This window comes from Anguilla rostrata, chromosome 3 (assembly GCF_018555375.3).
Source record: "Anguilla rostrata isolate EN2019 chromosome 3, ASM1855537v3, whole genome shotgun sequence".
In the NCBI taxonomy this organism is placed as follows: domain Eukaryota; kingdom Metazoa; phylum Chordata; class Actinopteri; order Anguilliformes; family Anguillidae; genus Anguilla; species Anguilla rostrata.
In genome coordinates, this window is record NC_057935.1 from 14,032,727 (window position 1) to 14,054,346 (window position 21,620).

The 21,620-nt window shown below is 46.3% G+C and overlaps 1 protein-coding gene across 2 annotated transcripts; it reads right to left on the reverse strand.

Annotated features, from left to right (window-relative positions):
• Positions 1 to 4,934: 4,934 nt before the first annotated feature.
• On the reverse strand, positions 4,935 to 21,193 carry LOC135250261 (la-related protein 1-like). Of its 2 annotated transcripts, XM_064326369.1 has the most exons (20): positions 20,726 to 21,193; positions 20,439 to 20,576; positions 15,119 to 15,180; positions 14,887 to 14,952; positions 14,568 to 14,706; positions 13,523 to 13,654; positions 13,118 to 13,270; positions 12,830 to 12,998; positions 12,272 to 12,416; positions 11,861 to 12,035; positions 11,538 to 11,695; positions 10,943 to 11,305; positions 10,484 to 10,607; positions 9,407 to 9,612; positions 9,164 to 9,270; positions 8,602 to 8,759; positions 8,000 to 8,144; positions 7,555 to 7,664; positions 7,343 to 7,470; positions 4,935 to 6,947 (listed from the first exon to the last, which is right to left on the reverse strand). In XM_064326369.1, the coding sequence occupies exons 1-20, from the start codon at positions 20,853 to 20,855 to the stop codon at positions 6,792 to 6,794; spliced, it is 2,964 nt and encodes a 987-aa protein (XP_064182439.1). In that variant the 5' UTR covers positions 20,856 to 21,193; the 3' UTR covers positions 4,935 to 6,791. The 2 variants fall into 2 exon arrangements, with proteins under 2 accessions (XP_064182439.1, XP_064182440.1); XM_064326370.1 differs by lacking the exons at positions 20,439 to 20,576; positions 20,726 to 21,193 and adding an exon at positions 18,954 to 19,312.
• Positions 21,194 to 21,620: the final 427 nt, after the last annotated feature.

The following is a 21,620-nucleotide window of genomic DNA, read 5'->3' on the forward strand; positions in this document are numbered from 1 at the left end:
CTCACTTTAAAGGTATTTATATGAACTAGTTTCTGCAGGCACCTGTCTGTGTTCATCTCTCTCAACGTTCTGGATCCGTTGGGTGGATCTCCTAGCCCTCGGCCCTCTTCGGGGAAGCCAAGCTCAACTGTCGAATGCTCCTCATTGGCCCTTTACAAACAAACATCAGTCCACCTGGACTGCAAACGACCCTTCTTTCACCCCAGTCTGGTACGTCTTTGACAGGAAGCACAATGCAGTCCCAAGAGCTGCCAAACCGGAGGGTGTGCGAACACCTTTGTGTTCTCAGTCAATGGCATGAACATGTCTGCCAAATAGCCTCGATCCATAGTACAAATGCATTGTGACTGTTGGCAAATGCACTTTGTTTACTCTTGTTGTTTTTGCTGCTTTCCTCAGAAAGATAGAAGTTTGATTGTCGCAGGTGCAAAGGTTGTTTTTCTTATGACACTTCTTATCAAGCCAAGGAAAGGCAAATTATGTTTACATTTGTTTCATGTGGAGATCAACTTGCTGAACTACTCTAACCATGTCTTTCCCAGAAGTACACAGTACTTACACAAATGACTGACTTCATTCAAATACTGACTTCTGTTCTGTATTTGTATCCATGCATGTATGTGAATTGTGTGTGTGTGTGTGTGTGTGTGTGTGTGTGAGTGTGTGTGTGTGAGAGAGAGAGGCTTGAAACTTGAGCGATGGGTCTCACCTCTCAGTGCATTTCTGTCACTTTCTGTCACTCTACACTAAGAATCCCACATCTATTATGACATCACAATTCAATTCACAAATGTGCAAAGACCTTCTAATATTTACACATGGCAATGTGTCCATTAGAATATCTCTGTAAAATAGGGATTGCTGTGTGTGTTAATACAGTATGATGAATTCCTAGACTCAGTTTAGATTTCAGGAAAACAGAGCTGGGAGTTCTGGTGTGCACATATATAAACATTCAGGTCAAATGTCCATGTATAGCATGCTCTTTAAAGGCAGCGCAGTAATGCTTTCCTTGATCCATAATTTTTCAGGAAATAAACCGTAAACCTGGTCTGACTGGTTGTACCTGACATCACCATCGCACCATCAGCGATTCTGTTCAAGGACTACCCCACAGCTCCACAGTCCAGTGTTCTCCTAGCACTTAAACCTCAAAACTCACCTCTTAATTGCAGCTTTTGTTCCTTATGTATTGTTTTTCTTGGTTACTTTATACATTGCCATTCAGTGGATGAGAGGTGCTGTAAAATATAATCTATTATTATGATGATGATGATGATTATTATTATGATTAAATCTAACTATATGATTTGATTAATAAAATTGCAACAAGAGATGCTTGGTTAAAAAAAAGACACTTTTCATCAGCACCATGGACAGCTCACTAGAAGATAAGAACATGGCAATGTCTGATGACAAGAGCAGGCCATTCCATAGATGTGGGTTCTTCATTTTCCCTACTGTCTAGAACAGGGGTAGGCAATCCTAATCCTAGAGTGCCAGAGGCTTCCTGGTTTTTACTCTAGCTGAACTTGCTGATAAAGGCTTTTAAAGCCATAGCTGTCTCACAGCTCCTTGGCTCTTTGAGAGAGGCCATACACCCTTTCTCCTCGTTGCGCACGTTCAAACAAAATGATTTATTTATAACCTAAAACAAATGCCAGGTGTTCGGCACATAGGAAGCTTCAAAACACTTAAGGAAATAGAATTTTAAGTGGAAAAGTCCCTCTTTAATCACAAGATGTCTTACATAGTCATTGGTTTATGTAGTCATTTCCATTGAACTCACTGACAAGAATCAAGTTCCAACACTCACACTTGCGCTGTGCCAATAATTGCAATGTAAATAGCGTAAACCCCTGTGGGACCCACTTATCGGTGAGTCTGTTGGCCCAAAAGCCTACCATCATGCACACACATGCATGCACACCATAAGTACCGCCGGTCGTACCTCAGATAAAAACAAACACAGCTTGAAAACACTGTTTCCCTTTAAAGTGCCTTTACGGCAGTGCGTTTGTAAAAAACACCGTTCAAATAATTCCGTTGAGTTGAAAAAGTGTGTGAATATAAGAATGTCTGCGTATGCAATTGCATGAGTTTGTGTGTGCGTAGGTATGCGCTGTTGTTGTTGTTGTTGTTGTTGTTGTTGTTGTTGTTGTTGTTGTTGTTGTTGTGTGTAACAGAACAGCTTGTACTTGTGCAGAGCTTGTATAGGTCATGCACAGGTACATGTGTGAGTGTGTTGCTGTGAATTCAGTTCTCAGAAAAGGTACAGTTACAGGTACGCAGTCAGGTGTGTTTGTGCCCTCAGGGCCCCCACTCTGTCTGGACTTGTGACTTCACTCTCTGAGAGAAATTGTCTGTGCCAACAAAGACAATAATGTCCCTACAACAAACAGGAGCACACTTCAAGACATTTCAGCTGCCTTTGTGGCCCACAGGAAGACCGGCTTTTCACTTATGCGTCAGCAAATAGGCATCCTCAGTAAACTTCATGGTTACACCCCCAATATACACAGTAATGCCTTAAAATCCACTTCTGAGGCAAAACTTCCTGAGACTTAATAAAATTTTAAAAAATAATAAGTAAATAAATAAATAAACACAGTACAAGTGGATGTTCGATGTTGCAGTAAAATTTTTTTCCAAAAGTATTGTTGGTTTCAGCAAAGCAACATACATGGTTCTTGTGATTACGAGAGACTCATGTGCCCTACAGGGGACAAAACCGAGTCGCACTGATAATCCTTCAGTTAAACATTGAGTGCAAGTCACCAGCCCCACTGACATTTCCAGCCAATGAGGGAACCCTCACCTGACTGACAGCTTTAAGTCTCCCCTAGGCCCTCTCATTGTGTGAGCAGCCTTTGAGCTCGGTGCTTTGTGAAGGGCATTCTCCGGCAAGACGCTGGTGTTTGCAGACTCAAAGCAAAGGAAAAGCCTCTCAGGGGGAAGCCATTGATTACAGTGACTTCGGCACCTGAACTCCTTCCCTTCTGTCCCACACCGACCACCCACATGATACTGCCGATCTCTGTCCCACACCCATGTCTCTCTCTCTCTCTCTTCCACACCTGTCCCTAAAAGCATATTTATTTTGCTTTTTATTTAACCTGTTACGTGCACATTGGCAAATTACAAAAAACGGAGGGGGAGCAGTCGTACCGCGTATACAAATGATAGTCGTGTCACCCGCAAACAAGGAGTTCAACAGCTCAAGTCTGTGCTTCCTCTGATGATCTCACCATACACATACACACACACACACACACTAAAGAAACTGTACTTCTCACAGAAAACTGGAAGCCTGAGGATGCTGGATCCCCAGACCCCTGCGTGAGGCACATATACACTTACGCTTTAAAAAAAGTGTTTTTGGAAGAAAATAGAAGAACAATAAAATAAGAAAATGAACATGTTTCAAGTACTAAAAAAGGATTTTTTCAGCAGGTGCACAAAATATAATGCACACTACATTATTGAATGTATATAGTAATTTACATTCAATATAGCAATGTTCACCTCATAATACAATAGTGTGCAATAAGGGTTCTAATTCAGGAAAAAACAAGTCTGCTTCCTGGCAATGTCAAATCTACCTGCGCTTCATAACGCAGAGTAAAGAGGTACTAACATACTTAACAAAACCACAACATCTAGTGGCAAACTAAAGGCTCTGCACACAGGATTCAGCATGGCCCAGGGCAAACAGCGACACCATGTGGTGAATCGAAGGCACTTACTTAGCCCTGAGAAAAATGACCATCTTGCGTAGATGGGCCATAAAAGAAAGGCCACAAAACACGATTTGCATCACACAAACGTGCCGGAAATGTGTGTTTGATTAAAACAATTAACAACAATACTCTAACAATTTTCTAATGAAAATGAGCAGATACATTTTGAAATAATAGAACTTTATAAATGGAATTTCAAGTTCTGGAAGTGAAAGTGGCAGAAGTTTGGTAACCAAAGTAAAAAATACAAAAAACAACAAACAAAAGCAAAGCTAGGCTGATGACATTTTCATCAATCAAATAGCCACAATGACAAATGTTTAAAACAAAAAACAAAAAGAGACAGAAGCCTTACAATTGTATTTAAGGTTTTTTTGGTGAGTTTTATTTAAGGAAAAGCATAATTACTAAATTACAAATAACACCAACAGCCAATCACATCAGCCTACAAAGCAGATATGAATAATAAATGTTTTTTGTTTTTTTTTTAAACACAGGATCTCATTCAAGTATTTTACATTTGTCCAATAGATTACGTTCTTTAAATTTAATTAATTTTTTTACGCCTTGGATTTTCTTTTATGGTGATGAAATATAGACACTATGCTGGATTATTAATTATGGCTTTCTGCCACTTGTGGCTCCCGCAGCCCAACAGAAAAAAAAACACTGCTACTTTCCTCCATAGGCCACGCCCCTAACTACTGCCATAGAGGATTATGGGCCAATGGGGAGGTTTGGAATTCCAAGTAAAAGATTTGAGATGAATCACTTTGTGATTGCGCTGCTCCTTAGTGTTACCCAGGGTATTGTTTACTGAAATACTATTCTGCTCAAGCTTTTCTCTTTCAGCATGGATATATTCAACCTTGATGGTAAAAAGCACTCGAGACCAAAAATGGAACCAATAACACAAGTTTTTGTTTCTGCCATGAGTGCTTTTACAGGAACACCAACAGACACATTTTGAGGCTGGACACGCTGAAAGGAAGCAGGGTGGCTCCTTGGTGCGAGTGGGTCTGTGTGTGCTTTTGGAAGCCTGTGCTTGTTTGCATGACCAAGTGTTTGTGTGCGTGTGTGTGTGTGTGTGTGGCAGGAGTTCACAGAAGTCCTCATATCTGACTCCAGCTATTGCTGGATGGACACAATGTCAGCAAACACTTTTGTAAACAGATGGGCTTTTTAAAAAATTAAAAAAAACCAGCTTTGTGCAGACTTCTAATTTCAGTTTCCCTTTGATGGTCAGAACTTTGCCCACTTCAACTTGCATATGCAACGCTTAGCACATCAGCACATTTCATTAGCAGAAAAAGAATTTAGAACTCCACAAAAAGAAACCTAAAAGCATTAAAAGATTACATGACACCATTTCTTTAAAAAAAGAGAATAAAACACATATATACAAAAAGGCAAAGATTTTGTTTTGCCCATAAATCCAAGTAATTATCCCAATATGATTTTAAATGGTAAGCAGATGTAAGATGGGGGGATGGGGGTGGGGGTGATGCCGGGAGGCCCCATGGATTTGCCCAAAGCACCAGCAGCAGAAGGTAATCTGTGAAATAATCCTTTCTCAAGTATTCAGCTCAGAGTATGGGGGTTCACTGGGATATGAGAGGCTGTAGTTAGGGGTGGGAGAGTATGGGGGTTCACTGGGATATGAGAGGGTGTAGTTAGGGGTGGGAGAGTATGGGGGTTCACTGGGGTATGAGAGGCTGTAGTTAGGGGTGGTAGGGTATGGGGGCTCACTGGGGTACAAGAGGCTGAGGTTAAGGGTGGGAGAGTATGGGGGTTCACTCGGATATGAGAGGTTGTAGTTAGGGGTGGGAGAGTATGGGGGTTCACTGGGGTACGAGAAGCTGTAGTTAGGGGTGGGAGGGTATGGGGGCTCACTGGGATATGAGAGGTTGTAGTTAGGGGAGGAAAAGTATTGGGGGGGGCGGGTGGCTGCAGGTTTTTAGCATCGGGGGATGGTAGCATAGAATAGCCAGGCTGACTGTAAGGCAAGATAGGGTCCCAGGGTGAGTTTTGAGTTCTCTGTTCCCAACCAATCCAGTAAAGGTTCAGCCCAAGAGTCCATGAAATGTTGCAGGGGAGGTAGCTCCCTGTCCTCTGGCCAGCATGATGGTGCGGGATGGGGACCTTCCCCACACCCTCCAAAAACGTAGAAGAGAAACCCGAAAAGTAAAGGAAAACCAAGCACAAAACACAGGTCCCCATCCATCCGCACCTGTGGGCGTCTCCACTGGGAAATGTTTAAAAATAAACTATTAAAAAAAAGCATGTATATATTCCTTATTTTAAAAGTCTTTAATAGGAAGAACCTTGATTCTCAATCCTGAGGCTTTAAGCGGTGAAAGTTCCGGACAGGTCCACATTAGGGCTGGGGATGTGTTGGTCGGGTCAGGCCCATGTTAGCATTAGCACAGAGACGCGTGCTTTTAGGACAGGCCCTCGTTAGCATGAGGACGTGCGTGCTGTGGCCATGCCAACCTTACCACTGGGATGTGTGTGGCCTGGGCAGGTCCCAGTTAGCGCTGGGATGTGTGTATTGGTCAGGTCCTCATTAGCACTGGGATGTGTGCAGTGGACAGGTCCTCATTAGCACTGGGATGTGTGCAGTAGACAGGTCCTCATTAGCACTGGGATGTGTGCAGTGGACAGGTCCTCATTAGCACTGGGATGTGTGCAGTAGACAGGTCCTCATTAGCACTGGGATGTGTGCAGTAGACAGGTCCTCATTAGCACTGGGATGTGTGCAGTGGACAGGTCCTCATTAGCACTGGGATGTGTGCATTGGACAGGTCCTCATTAGCACTGGGATGTGTGCAGTAGACAGGTCCTCATTAGCACTGGGATGTGTGCAGTGGACAGGTCCTCCTTAGCGCTGGGATGTAAGTGGCCTGGGGAGGTCCTCATTAGCCCTGGGGCGTGTGTGTATGTGTGTGTGTGTGTGTGTGTGTGCGCTCTGGAGAGGTCCTTGTTAGCACCAGGCATGTCTATGTTAGCATCAGCACTGTGGAGCCCATGGCGATAAGCGAAGGAGGCAGGTCACTGCTGGGGTTTGCGATCGGATGCGGCGCCTCTGTGAGTCGTGGATTTGCGGTCCTCTTTGGGGGCGCCCTGCGCGGGGTGGACGGAGCCGGCATCCGATTGGCCGACGGGGAAAGGGGGGTGGCGGCGGCGGCCCCCATCCTCCATCGGCAGCTATAAGGACAGACAGACAGACGCACTTGAGAAACGGCCATCATGAGGTATTTCAATAGAACTGAGACTGCCCCCAGATCTGGAAGCAGCAACATCGTAGGCGTGGCTGTATCCTGTATAAAACGAGAATCACAATGTTCTCGCTTAGAATTGAGATCATGGTTGGTTCTCTTATGATTCTTGGGGACACCAGTTTTTTTTAAATAAAAATATTTATTGCAATCTCATAAATACAAAAATGATCATAGTGACTGGTCTGGGACAGTCACAGTAACTTCTACACAACAGAAAGTGCTGCAGTGCTGCCACTGAATATTATTGGTCTTCGGTTTCTGTTTTTGACTAGAGGTGTGGAAAGAATATCAATCACATGACCGCCACGCAGCAATACTCACATCCACTCGGAAATCCTCCAGTCGTTTGAATTTGCTCAGATATTCCTGCAATTTGGAGTTGATTTCCATGTTTTTCGTCTTGGAGTATTTCAGGAATGCCCAAAACTTCTCAAGGCCGTACAGCTGGCCTACAGAAGCGACAGGGAAACGGGTTCAGAGAGACAGCTCAAGAAGCACATTACATATCTTTGGTCGAGCTGCAGAAACCTCACCAGCTTCATAATCCTTCATGGTTTCCTCCTGGAAGTCTGTGAATACGTCGGGTCTAAACTTCCTCTCCAGTCCGTAGCTGAAATACCTAAACAGACACTCTAGCCCGTACCTGGAACACCGAGAACAGGAGGACGATGTACAAATGTGTACAGTATATTGATCAATCCCCACTGTGCATTAAGCAATCCATATAATATGCTAATATATCACCACTGTGTAAATATAACAGTCTGGATCACGTACTAATCTGCACAATATGCAAATTAATCCAGACAGTGCACTAATCAATCACCCAAGTGTACTAATCAATCCACACAGCACGCCATCTTAAGTCCAGTATGGGTTACTGTCTCAACAGTTGTAGTGCGATATTAGGGTCACTGACTGATCGTGAGTGTAAAGCACAGATGAGGCACAGTTTTAGACAGCACGGTGTGGGCTCACCTGTACCCCTCTCTCCCATCCTCCACGGCCAGCTGTCGGAACTCCTCGTACATCTTCCGGTTGAAGTGGTCGCGCAGGAAGAAGGACCAGAAGCGGAACAGCGTGTTCATCTCCTGAGACTGGCCGATGCCAAGGCGCTTGCGCTCTGTGAGGAGGGAGAGAGAAATTAGCCTTTAGCTCTCAAGGGGACCAGCAGTCAGGCCATCAGCCCTCATGGGGACCCGCACACAGGCTATCAGCCCTCATGGGGACCCACACACAGGCTAAGAGCCCTCATGGGGACCAGCACACAGGCTAAGAGCCCTCATGGGGACCAGCATACAGGCTAAGAGCCCTCATGGGGACCAGCACACAGGCTATGAGCCCTCATGGGGACCAGCACACAGGCTCAGCCCTCATGGGGACCCACACACAGGCTATGAGCCCTCATGGGGACCAGCACACAGGCTATGAGCCCTCATGGGGACCAGCAGACAGGCTATGAGCCCTCATGGGGACCAGCAGACAGGGTATGAGCCCTCATGGGGACCAGAAGACAGACTCAGCCCTCATGGGGACCCACACGCAGGTTTGGCGGCTGTGTATAAAATGCTTTGGCGTACCGTTCAAACAGCGTCGGCGGTACTTGTGGTACACATGCTGGGTGAAGCCGTTCTCCTTCAGCAGCTCGTGGGACGGGTGCTGGAATTTGGGGAGGGACTGCGGCGTGCACCCATAGTTTCCCAAGGCTGGGGTGCCCTCAGAAGGGCTGGCATTGGAGCTACAGAGGGAACAGAGTGAGCCATAAAAAACTAAACTTGGAAGACACAGAGTGTGCAGCTGTACTGTATAGGTAAGCAGGTGTAGTAAATGTGTGATTTACAGGTGTGCAGGTATGGTGAGAGTGGAGTGTACAGGTGCACAGGTGTGCAGGTGGAATAAGAGTGTAGCGTTGGATGCCATGTCTGGTGTTCAGTAAACCGTGGTGGACAGCTGAATATGTTACGTTTTAAATTCAGCATTCTTTTCCCCTGAAGACTGCTTTACATTCCATGAAATTTAAGATTTGTGACGTGACAACCTGAAACTGGCGACTCTCCACAAAATTCATGGTTTGTAACACTGGTTTACAAGTGTGCCGGAGTAAATGTACTTTGAGTGTGGTTTACAGATGCAATGGTGTACCTGACAGACGTGGTTCGGGGCCGATGCTCGCGGGAGTCCATCACCCAGCCCACATGGCTCTCCATGGGGGGGTTAGCACTGTGGCGCGTCTTCCTCTTCAGCGGAGTCTGAGACACACAAATCCGTTAAAGACACACACACACACACACAGGCACATATGCACACCCGAGCACGAGCACGAGCACACACACACACCCACACACACACGCACACATGAACACGGACACATATGGCCTGGGTTACCTTGGCATCGACAGGCCGCCCCTCCTTCACCACAGGGTAGAAGCGGGGTGTCTGTGTGGGGTCCTTTAGCCGTGGGGTGCGGGGCGTTCGGGGTGTGCGGGTGCTGCGGTGGACGGGGGACTCGGGCACCGTCGTCGGTAGGGAGCGGGCGATTGTCGATGGTTCTGGGGCTCCAAACAGTTTGTTTGCCAAATCGTCTGTGGGGACTGAGAAGACAGAGGAGATGCCATAAAGAGCATAGGGTCCACTCAAATCCACTGCTCTTCAACAAGGAATCCACTCAGATCCACTCCCTTTCAGTAAGGAATCTGCTCAGATCCACATCCTTTCAGTAAGGAATCCGCTTGGATCCACTGCCTTTCAGTAACAAATACATTCAGATCAACTGCTTCTCAGTATGGAATCCAGTCAGATCCACTGGCCTTCAGAACGGAATCCACTCAGATCCACTGCCCTTCAGCAAGGACTCCACTCAGATCCACTGCCTTTCAGTAAGGAATCTGCTCAGATCCACTGCTCTCCAGCAAGGAATCCACTCAGATCCACTTCCTTTCAGTAAGGAATCCGCTTGGATCCACTGCCTTTCAGTAACAAATACATTCAGATCAACTGTTTCTCAGTAAGGAATCCAGTCAGATCCACTGGCTTTCAGAACAGAATCCACTCAGATCCACTGCCCTTCAGCAAGGATCCACTCAGATCCACTGCCCTTCAGCAAGGATCCACTCAGATCCACTGCCCTTCAGCAAGGAATCCACACAGATCCACTGTTCCTCTGTACGGAATCCACTCAGACCAATGGCCTTTCAGCAAGTAATCCACTCAGATCCACTGCCTTTCAGCAAGGAATCCACTCAGATCCACTGCATTTCAGTAAAGAATCCACTTGGATCCATTGCCTTTCAGTAACAAATACATTCAGATCAACTGCTTCTCAGTAAGGAATCCAGTCAGATCCACTGGCCTTCAGTAAGGAATCCACTCAGATCCTATGACCGGATCAGATCCAGAATCCACTTATGTGCATGATAATGCAATAATGTGCAGTATGCAGACTGAAGGGTAGTCCAAACTTACTCTGACTGGGACGTGGGGGTCCGGGGGGAACTTCTTGATGGGGGTCAACCGGCGCTTCGGGGGCCAGGCAGTCAAACTGCTCCCGGCTTATCAGATGCACCTTCTTGAAGTTCTCAACTTCCTGCTGCAGACGAGACAGAAAGGTGTGGGAACAGGGTGGTTCTGCAGGAACAATTCAGGGCTCTACAGTGCTCCCATTTTAGGAGCATTTGCTCCTGAAAACTGATGTGAGCTAACCGGAAAAGTAACATATACCAACTGAGATGCATTAGTGTGTTCCTGAATTTTTCAACTTAGGAGCACGTGTTCTACAGTTTAAAAGGGAGATTATGTTGCTAATTTACACCAACGCAGTTTCACAGGGCGATTCTCTGGACTATATTTAATCTCGGCTGTAGTTTCAAAGAACGATCTGTAAAAGAGTTATTTGTGACTAGCTGCCGAGGCAACGGGGCTCACCTTGATGGTGGTGTACTCGGGCTCGTTGCTGTCTTCCCACAGGTCCTGCTCGTAGTAGTACAGCCCGTCGTTGATGACCTTGGACAGCTCGGCGGTGAGCTTGGAGCGGGAGGTGTGGTTGCCGGTGCGGTCCCCGCCGGGGTGCTTGCGCAGGTAGGGCGGCGTCTGGGTCACGATGAGGATCTTGTTTACGTCGTGGTCGTCGATCTCGCCGTCCGAGTCCTCGTCCGACCAGTCGGTGAAGGTGTTTCTCCGGCCGTCCATCTGTGGCTCCATCTCTTCATCGAAGAGGAAGTCCAGCTCCTCAGCCTCTGGCTCTGCCCCAGGGGAAGGGCCAGGGTGTGACCGGGCCTCCTCTGGCTTCTGTATATTAAGGGAGCAACCGTCAATAAGGGGGATATACATTTGGGAGGGGCAGGCTAATTATGCATATGTAGGCAGAGGGGTGGGGCTAACATAAGTATATGAGGAAGGGGTGGGGCTATTATCAATATATGAGAGTAGTGGCAGAGTCACAGACCAAATACAGGGGAGGCAGGTGTCACATGTGTGGTCTTAAGGAGCATTATCGCATGAAGCAGCAAGTGAACATTACCTTTGGTCTGGCAGGTGATGGGCGTGGCCTCTTCTTCACCTCGATCCAGGAGTCCGAGTCCAGGTCAGGCAGGCTGGCAGACAGCCCTTTGGGCGTGGCCTTCAGGGACCCCAGGTCCTCACTCTGGCGCAGCTCAGGAGAGACGTCCACTGGAACCACTGTTACAGAGCAGCATGTTACTCACCGCCTGAATATTACAGCTCAACACAGCTCTCAACACTCACTAATCTGTAATATTTGTGAGTGGTCATCTGTGTGCGTGAGTCTGTATGTGTGTGTGTGTGTGTGTGTGTGTGTAAGAGAGTGAATGAGTGTGCGGTCACCTGTCTGTTCTTGGCAGGCTTGACGGGGGATGAATTCGGGGCAGTCTATGAGCCGGGAGAAGTCGGTGTGGGTGTGGCCGGACACAGAGAGGCCAGGGAGGGGCCACTTCTCTGGCTCCTCCTTAGCCCTGACCTTCAGGTTAACACAGTCCACCACCTTGCTGTCCTTCAGAGCCTGCAGGTGAAAAAGGACTCAGCCTTTAGAGTTCGGTTCAGTTCTGTTCCTAAAGTTGCTCTGGGCCTGTACAGAAATAGCCCTGTTGACCAGGAAACACGCCGACAATTCAACCAAATTAAGAGACAAACATCCACACTGATTTTAATAAGCCATGTTCTGTAAGACAGACTTGGTTAAGGGAAAACGTTGAGAGAAATAATATCAACTGTAATAAGAAAGTGGGCGTGGCTGACCTCCAGGATGAGGCTGAGGTCGGTGGTGAGCGCCTGCACTCGGTGGAATCCGGCGATGAGGGTGAGGGGCAGGAAACCCTCTGCGTCCATCTTCCGCCGCAAGAAAAAGTCTCTCTCCAGATTCCCCACGCTGAAATAGTACTCGCTGTAGGGAGACAAATCTGAAACGTTACTCAACGCAAGGAGACATCTGAAATAGTACTCAAGGTAGGGACAAATCTGAACCGGTACACATCGCAGAGAAAACTTAAACAATAAACACTGCAGAGAGAGAACACTGACGTAGTTCTCGCTACAAAGAAGGAGATCAGTGCTCCCTGCTGAGATAAATAGTATCTCCTGCAACTGAATCAAGACTTGCTGCAGAAACTGGAAACTGAAATTGCCACAGAGGGCAATAAAAAAACAAGAGAACCTACTGCAGTGATGTCAAAAGAATGGGGATATCCTGTCATTCAGTACAATGCAGGATATTGAGACTGACTGTGAAATTCATTTGGAAAGGCAGTTACATTCTGCAGGCTTCCCGATGACCTTGGACACAGAAAGTGGACTCACATTTGCCGCTTGATGTAGTCCTTCAGCAGGCCCTGGTCCACGGTGTACAGCTCACTGTTGCTCATGTGATCGTAGTAGTATGTCATGCTGCTGCTGTTGTTGAACTTGTGGCTGTATGTTCCCTCCTTCCCTTCATAGGGCTTGTACACATATTGGTGCTCGTAGTGTCCTAAAGCCAAAAAGACCGTGATTATACACAATGCTTACCTCACCATTACTGCATCGAATAGCATAGGATAAAGGTGAAAATGTCACTGCAAGGTGGCTGTAATAGTACGGGACAGGTACCTCTGCCTCCGCCCCTGCCCCGCCCCCTGCCTCGTCCTCTTCCCCGGCCACGCCCCCTGTATCCACCGCGGAAGGGGGAGCCCTCGCTCTTCACACTCGACACCTCATCCTGGTCATCCCTCCACTCCCGCTCATATTTCCCGCTGTGCCAGTCTGCAACACAGAGAGAGCCTCAGTACTGATCTCAGGTCAGCCAGTACACAGCGATCTTCTCCACTGATCTCAGATCGGCCTGTACAGAGCAATCTTCTCTACTGATCTCAGGTCAGCCTGTACAGAGAGAGATCCTCTGTACTTATCTCAGATTAGCCTGTACAGAGAAACCCTCTGTACTGATCTCAGATCAGCCTGTACAGAAGAGAAGGAGACAAAGCAGGGTGTAGACACAAAGAGCCGTGCACTCACCGCTGAGGTCGTTCCTGGGGGTGGGAGTCTTGGCAGGCTCGTTCTGCCGGGCGTTGTTCCGGGAGGCGGAGCGTTCGCGGGGCCCCTCCGAGGCAACCTCGATCACCAGGGGAACCCACTTGTGTTTGTTACCTGCAACACAATGGGACACTCGTGAGTCAGCACCTCTATTCTCCTGCACTTTCAAACACAATGTCCACAGCAATCCTTTTAATGACTGCTCTACAATGACATCCAACTGCTATCTTCTTGGATCTATGCCAGCCCGTGCCATCGCAGCATATTCTAGCTCAAATCAAGACCACATCCTGTTAGATCTGCTTCTCCCAAGACCACATAAGGCCGGTTTAAAGTCTTGTTAGTAAGTATTCCCTTTAGTTTGTGTGATGCGGTGCTGGTGCTTTCCTGCAGGGGTCAGTGCCTCACCAGAAAGTCAACATGGGAAATGACCTCCCCAAAAACTGACGTGGCCCTTATCTGAGCACTGCAGGAGGGAAGGAGGGAGAGGGAAAGAGGAGCAAGGAGAGGGAGAGGGAGAGAGGAGTAGGGAGAGGGATAGAGAGGCAGAGAGAGGGAGAGAGAGAGGGATGGGGAGCAGGAGGAGGGGTGGGGAGTGAGAATGGGAGAAAGGGAGAGGAGAAAGGAGCAGGGAGAGGGAGAGAGGGAGACAGAAGAATACAAGAAAGGGAAACAGGGCGAGGGGTTTCTAAAATGATTGTCCAACACCCCTGTCACGCCCATTTCAATCCTCTGAATCCTTCAATCTGAAGAGAGAGGGGGGAGCAGGAAAGAGACAGAGAAATGGAGATGAGTGATAAGATGAAAAAAAGTAAAAGGGGAAAAGAGTTGACACATCCACACTTCTTCTGTCTTATGTTCCAGAACTTCAGGCAGTGGCTCTGTGGTGAAGCCTGCGGACCTTCAGGTAATGTATGCTTCTGGCCCCAGGCTGGTGTGGTCTGCCTGCAGCGCTAGGCTAGCCTTCATTAACCTGTCTAACCTGCTGCACGGTGGGATTTCAGGTGATGTGGTGCGGGGGACTCGCCTCTCCTCCTCTGCGCTTTGTGAGGGCCGTCGTCTCTGCTCCTCTCCTCCATGGTCTCCTCCAGGTTCTCCTTGCTCTCCTCCTCTTCTCTCTCTCCAGCTTTATTTTCCTCTTTCTTGCTGATGGCTTTTCTGGGGGCCTGGAGGTTCCAACACAAGCATAAATATAAATAAAAAAACACCAGTAGACAATAAGCTCCACCCCTCTATGAACACACTCTTACATGGCATTGACCCGTCAGTGGCATTACTGGACCACCTGAGGGGCTTGAACACACAGCAGCTTCACTGTTCCAATATTTATCAGCAGTACGGCTTACCTGCATGTCTTTAGATGCAATCTCTCCTGGGGTAGGCCAGCTGTTGGTATCAGCAAAATCTCCAACCTGAGAGAGGAGGGGTGGAGGACAAAATTCAGAAGATCTCGTTGGCCTGCTAATTATTAGAGTCTGGTGTATCAAATTATGGTTGAAATGAAAACCTTTCAGATGATAGATCTCCAGGAATATGTTTGGTTACCACAGATGAGGGGTTTGTGTAGGGATCACTTACCTTCCCACCTCTCTTTGGTCGTGGGGCTCCAGCTCGCACCACCCTGGCTGGTGGAGATGCTTCTGTGATTAAAACACGAGAAAGTGTTGGAGCATCGCTCTCAATCTAGAACCATCCAGCAACACCACCAAACGCCCATTCACAAAAAGCCTAGCACAGACTCTCCAAAGCATCAAACCAGCACTACTCACGGGCACAGACTCTTAATAGCAGCTCAGGTTTATCAAAAATTCTGGTTCTCATACTTTCGGTTAGGTTACACGGACATGCGCTCTGGATAATGTAGCGTACTCCATGCCTGTTGTATTAAGTAAAATCAAGAGCAATGCACGACTTCGCTGTGCGTAACACTAGCATTTCCTACTCTTACTCAGCATTTTGGAGGCCAGAAGTCTGCACACGGTTTCACAGAAAACCTCTGTGGCTATCTCCGCTAAAGATCACTGAAACATCACTCTCAAACAGAACGGCCCATCGGCGGACAACACCTAATTGACCGAGACAGTAAATATAACGCAAGTGGAATAATTCTATATTGTCATAAGATGTTAGTGCTGTGAAAATAAGGAAGACTTTCTGTAAGCACAACAGTTTAAGTCACCCAGACAGTCTTAGCCATAACCACACTTGTTTGAATTGGCTGGGTGGTCATAGCCATGACCATACCAGGCTGAATTAGAGACAAACTTAGCCATCACGACACAGGTCTCAACTTGCCAAACAGTCTCTGGCATAAGCACAAAAGTTCAAATTAGCCACAGCCAGTGAGCTGAAATTCTGTGTCTATAGAGCTGTAGTGTCTGCTTGGGTTTGGTGCCACTCTTAAATTACTGACAGGATCAAACACCCAAACACCACATTTCCAAGTCTCCCGACTGAAAAGAAACCACAAAAACCTGCAGACTGCAGCCCTCCAGGACTACATTTTGAAGTCACTGCAGTAAGTATTTCTCATTGCGGCCACACCGGTCTGAATTAAACAGACAGTCTTTCTCATAAGTGAACCTGAGGTCTTGCCACATGAATTTGGTACATACTGTGACCCTGCCATTCAGGACACAGATAAGAGCTCATAGCCGGCTGGCGGACGTGGCAAGTGTTGGCAACGTTTGTTAATTATCACTCAGGTCTTCCTTGCAGCTTCTGCTGTGAAATGGTGATGTAGCAGTTTGGAAAAGGGGCAATGAAACGTGCTAATCTGTGGGTGCCATCTGACAATGTGTTAAGCCAACAGAGATCTGCTGAACAGACAGTGAAAACAGGTGGTGTTTGCAGTCTCTAAACATGACTGGGCTCTGGTTTGGTTAGGTCTGGTGTGTGCTGCAGGACTTTAGCCACTGTTTTGCTCTGGCATTCAAGCAACAGATCATGTGCATGTTTGCTTTTAGGGAACCAGGCAAAGTCAAACACAACACCCACTGAGGTTAAAAAGCCAGTCTCACAAAACAGCATCTAAAATGGGGAAATCTAATCTGGTGAAGAAACAAAAAGATACAGATACAACAGACACAGACACACACACACACACTCACACATTCACACACAATAATCTGTAAAGACTAGTTAGTGCAGTACAAAACCTACAGATGAAGCTGAACCATTAGTTACAAAGATATTCCATAAGATACTGATCACATACTGACTTTGCATGCCAATGGAAATTCAAGCAAAAATGGAATAAAATATATCCTCTCACCACTATTTTTGACCTCCCTGCCTGAACGTTTGAGCGAATGCGGATTTCTTGCAGCGACAGATTACTTGCAGAACTGGGGGGATCGAGGTGCGACTATTTGAATATTCACTCCTGCGGCCCGAATACAGAAATACATTATGAAAATGAGCCTCTCAGAACGATATCCCATTGCAGCATTAACATAACGCGGTTTTACATAAAGATGGAGATAGAGAAGGAACACGCCCCTGTCTTGATCTTTGGCTTTGCGAGAAGCTGCATGGCCTGCAGGTGCTAGTTTGGCGTGACTGGGCAGATGCAGGCCAGTGCAGAGAGAGGCTCAGCAGAGCTCCAGGCTGTGCAGGTAATGAGGGCTGAAGTCACTCATTACCCATTGTTTCAGCTGCTGACTGAAAGCTTTCCTAAAGGACAGGGTCTTCCGCAGACAGACACCACACTCTTATATGACGCTCAGGAACCAGAAAAAGCACCAGCGCCACAGGGGAAAATGCGTAAGCACGGCTTCAACATATCTGTACGTTTCCCAGACAACTTCCCCTACTCCTGGGTAAGTAAACCAGTTAAGGTGTTAAAAGGATGTGGGATTACTGCGTGTAAACACTAATTTCTCCAATGCATGACACAACTTTGGCAAATGAATAGCCAAATCAAAGAACGGTACAATATGCTAGCCGAAAACCAAGCCAAAATGTGTCTGCAGTTCAAAGCCCTATGGAAGACTACTAAGGAACCTAAGACACTTTATCAATGAACCCAGCCCACAAGCCAAATACCACAGAAACTCTCAACACTGCATACACATACGCTTAGCCAATATCATACTCACACACAAACACGTTAGCTACAACGGCAATCATTATTACATCATAATAAATAAACTTATAAGTCATTTAGACACAACTGCCAGCCTTGGAAAATTCATGCAAAATAAATAAATAATACGCAGCAGATTAATCATATTCCTAGTGTTCTACAGTCTTTTGCAGTAAAAGACAACCCCATCCAGGAAGTGGTCGGAAGCTTTGACATGTCACTCAAGCATCCCATAATCAAACATGGGCAGGTGTGTCATCTACTGCCTGTTACCCACTTCCTCTGGCAGGGGGAATAGAGCTGTGTAGAAATGCTACTGGTGTCACTGAAACTCTCGCTCACCGCAACATCCAGCTGGCAGCATGATCGCTACCTGCAGTCAACTCTAACATTGACCAATCGCACAGATTGCAATGTCCATTTGCAGACTCTACAGAAAACGTATCTGGGGTTCAGACTATCAAAATAAAGGAAGCTGTGATCGTTTTCAAGGCGCAGACGCATTTAGTTGAATCTGTCCACAAAAACAACGGAGAAATGCTGTGTCTATTCCTGGCCCTGAATAAAACTGGCAGGGCGAACATTGAAAATTAGAGTCCAGTGCATATTGAAAATAACACACTTTGTTAAAACACTGGCTAAGGAGACCGGGATCCGCACAAAGCCCATATGTTTGCAAAGCCTTAGCGAACTGAGTGCTGAACTACTTTTGTACACTTTCCCTTTCCATTTAGTTCATTTTCCTTCTCATCTTGGATGGGAAATATTGAGTAATTGGCAACACAGAAATTTAGTAAGCATTGCACTTGCAGTTTGTGGCAAGGACCTTTTGTTTTTCACTCTTAGCCCTGAAAATTTTATTTAACCTTTATTTTACCAGGAGAGTCCCATTGAGACAGAATCTCTTTCACAAGGGAGACTGTATGCAGTCTGTATGCATTTTAAGGGTGGGCTACAGTTGCAGGTATTCTGTGATCATGTGAGGACATCAGTGTCTGGATGTCTGGACCTGAAGGCACGCAATATCTCACAATAAAAGCTTTATAATTCCACATGTGCATAACATTGCTCACATTCCCCCGAATTACCCTGCTTACACCAGATGACCCTACGTCTGAACGATCTCAGCTCAAGAGTAAACAATTTCATTATGCACACATGAAACGTCGACAAAATTATTATTCTTAAAACCATTTTTAAAAATCCTGTACTTGACCAAGCGACTAATCGAGTGTATAGATGTAACTATCTGCAAGTAAAAAACGGACATTTAAAAAAGTTTACATCCGTTTTTAAATCAAAGACGAGTAAAACCGTATTACTTACGTGGCTGTTTCCAGTAAGGCTCTCCACGCCACCCCCACAGAATGAAATATATAAACTTTTCTAAACGGACTAAGCCTGCCCTTTTTAACAGCCACATTTTCTCTACCACATACTAAATTCCTTCTCCAGCATCTCTCCACATTGTTTACTGGACAACATAGAAGAAGAATTTAGCCCAACAAAGCATGCTTTAGTCACTAGCTGGTTAAGCTCAGCTAGTTTGAAATCACTCAGTGTCACACGTCGTGTAGCAGTCGATACAAATAATGCTGTTCTGCGGACATCGCCAAAGTCGCATAGACATTTTTTAAAAAGTTGACTGGGGCGAGTTTTCACGGCCAAGTTCGAACATGGCAGAACTGACACGTGACATCACTATCAACTGGCTAACCCACAAGGATGACAAACTGTCTTTCTGGCTAGCGTTGCGTTAAAGATTAACACAATGTACTGGCCACTCATTCTGGGTTGCAATTTTCAGTGTGCCTGTAGGCTGTTTTCCACGAAAATTCTACATGAAAATGTCTTAACGTTGGCTACGTTCAACTCTGTGTTATTGAACGTAGCAGTAAGTTTGTAATTTACACCAGTAACGTTACACCACGTCAGACACTTGCGTTAGCATGTTTCTGTCGCTATTTGCCAATGACATGCACGTATGTCAAACACAAACCACCCTCAATAGCTAGCTATCTGGCTATCGTCGTGACAGGCTGGCAAATTACACCGAAAAGAACGTGGGAAATGTTCATTTGAGGCACTAAAACCGTGAAAGGAGCAACTATCATGCGCATAGTGCGACTGCCAATTCAGTGACAACGTGGGATTAGAATAACAGGCTCCTGCTGCATTTTGGTTGGCTAGCAAGCAAACTCACCGACACAGTAGCCAACGTACCTAATGACTTTGGACTGTTTACGAATGTGCCCAGCCAGTCACGACTTATTTCGATAATGTTACTCACATTACGATATATATTACTAGTTTCTTTCCTATCGCTAGTTAATTATTAAATTGTTTCCAGATCGTGTTTTTAAACAACTAGTCTACCACTTTCTAAGAGAAGTAGCATTACTGTAGAATAACAATTTAGCAAACTCGCAGTAGTACGCTCAATCTCCAATGTAGCTAATGTTAGCACCAGCTAGCTTTTGGGGCCTGAAATACTGAACGTTTGCTTGAACAAAGTATGTCCTTACACAGCCATTGGCCATGTGAATAAAATAACGTTTATTCGTGAAACCGTAGCATAATGTTGTTCTAGCTTACTATACATTGACATTGCCGAAATTGGCAAGCGTTATCCATCGAACCACTCCCAACAACGTAAACTGCTGGCTAATTAGCTAGAAATTCTTCGAAGCCACAAGGCAGCAGACTCAGTCATCAGCATAGCAAAAGTAATACAGAACTCTAATAGCTCATATTGCTTATTGACGTTACAGCCCATTACATTGGCCAACGTTAGCAACAAAGAGTACACACCTTGCCTGGGTTGTCCGTTCACATTGACCACGGACACAGCATTATTTTTCTTAGTCCATGGGTTCACCTTCGGAGGGGGTGCCACGGCCAGGTCCTTCTGGCTGCATTTTCCGTCTTTCTCCGCTTGGGCGTCAGTGTCTGCGAGATGAGGAGACGGTGCGTGAAAATCACTTTCTTTTTAAACCGTCTCCGACTGTTACTCCCGTATAACCTGCCTATTTTGCTCTGCTCCTTGACTGAGAGCCCTGCTTGCTCTGACTCGTCTCTTTTCCGAAATGTGTGCTCACCTGCATTAGACGTCCGCTTCGCCACATGCTCCATGCTGTCATCTCCAGGATTTTCACCGCTTGCATGTCCATGCTCCTCCGGTTTCGTTAGAGGATTGCCGGGTAAGAGAGTGTCCACCTGAGTGGCCATTTCCCCTTTCCCTCCTCTGTCTAATCCTCGCTGGGCGAGTTTGCGATAGCTAGACCAACGTTACTCCCAAATTCGCCTTCAGCCTGGGAACCCGAACTGTGTTGCACTGCGCAATTAAACGATTTTTTGGTCTTTCTTCACTCAAAACCTACACCAAATTAGCCTCAATATAAAAATGAGAGTTTCCACTTGCATTTAACACATCTCGGTATAAGAAACAGAGGAGCACCCCTTTAAAATATCGAATATAATTCAACATACAGCAACAATATGGAAGTTCACCACGCGACGGACGGGAGTGCGCACGTAAGTATAAGATGACGAGCACGCAGCGTGAATGCGTCTGACACAAGGCCGCACGACTGAATACGTGCCTTTGCTGTACTGCAGCCATGTCTGCTGCAGCTATAGACCGTTTAGTGAGTAGTTACTACAGTGCTCAATGAGTGGCACGTCTCTTGCTCGTCTTGCTATGCTGTTGCTTGCCGTAACGCCTTTATTGCATTGAGACATAGTGCATTTACTGTACTCAAAATCAGAAGTGCCCTAGCAAATGTACAAATAATTACAATTACATATGCACAGCTAACCAACGGTAGTTTAAACATCGTTGTCTCACACTAAATAAATCAGTAAACGTAAGTTGGCACGGAATCGTTGCTTGTAAAAAATAGTAGGCTATCTCTGGTGTGCAGGCTAGGTGAATTAAATCCGTTGTATAAACGTCATATCTGCCCCTTAATTCAATAAAACAGCATTATTGGC

What these genes read in the sequence shown, in the direction of transcription:
- LOC135250261 (XM_064326369.1), bottom strand. Translation starts at nt 20,855, where the DNA reads ATGGCCACTCAGGTGGACACTCTCTTACCCGGCAATCCTCTAACGAAA. An exon ending in GAACGGACAACCCAGGCAAG is followed by an intron (nt 15,181 to 20,438) that starts GTGTGTACTCTT and finishes TTTTAATCACAG; the next exon opens with AAGCATCTCCACCAGCCAGG. An exon ending in TTGCATCTAAAGACATGCAG is followed by an intron (nt 14,707 to 14,886) that starts GTAAGCCGTACT and finishes TGGAACCTCCAG; the next exon opens with GCCCCCAGAAAAGCCATCAG.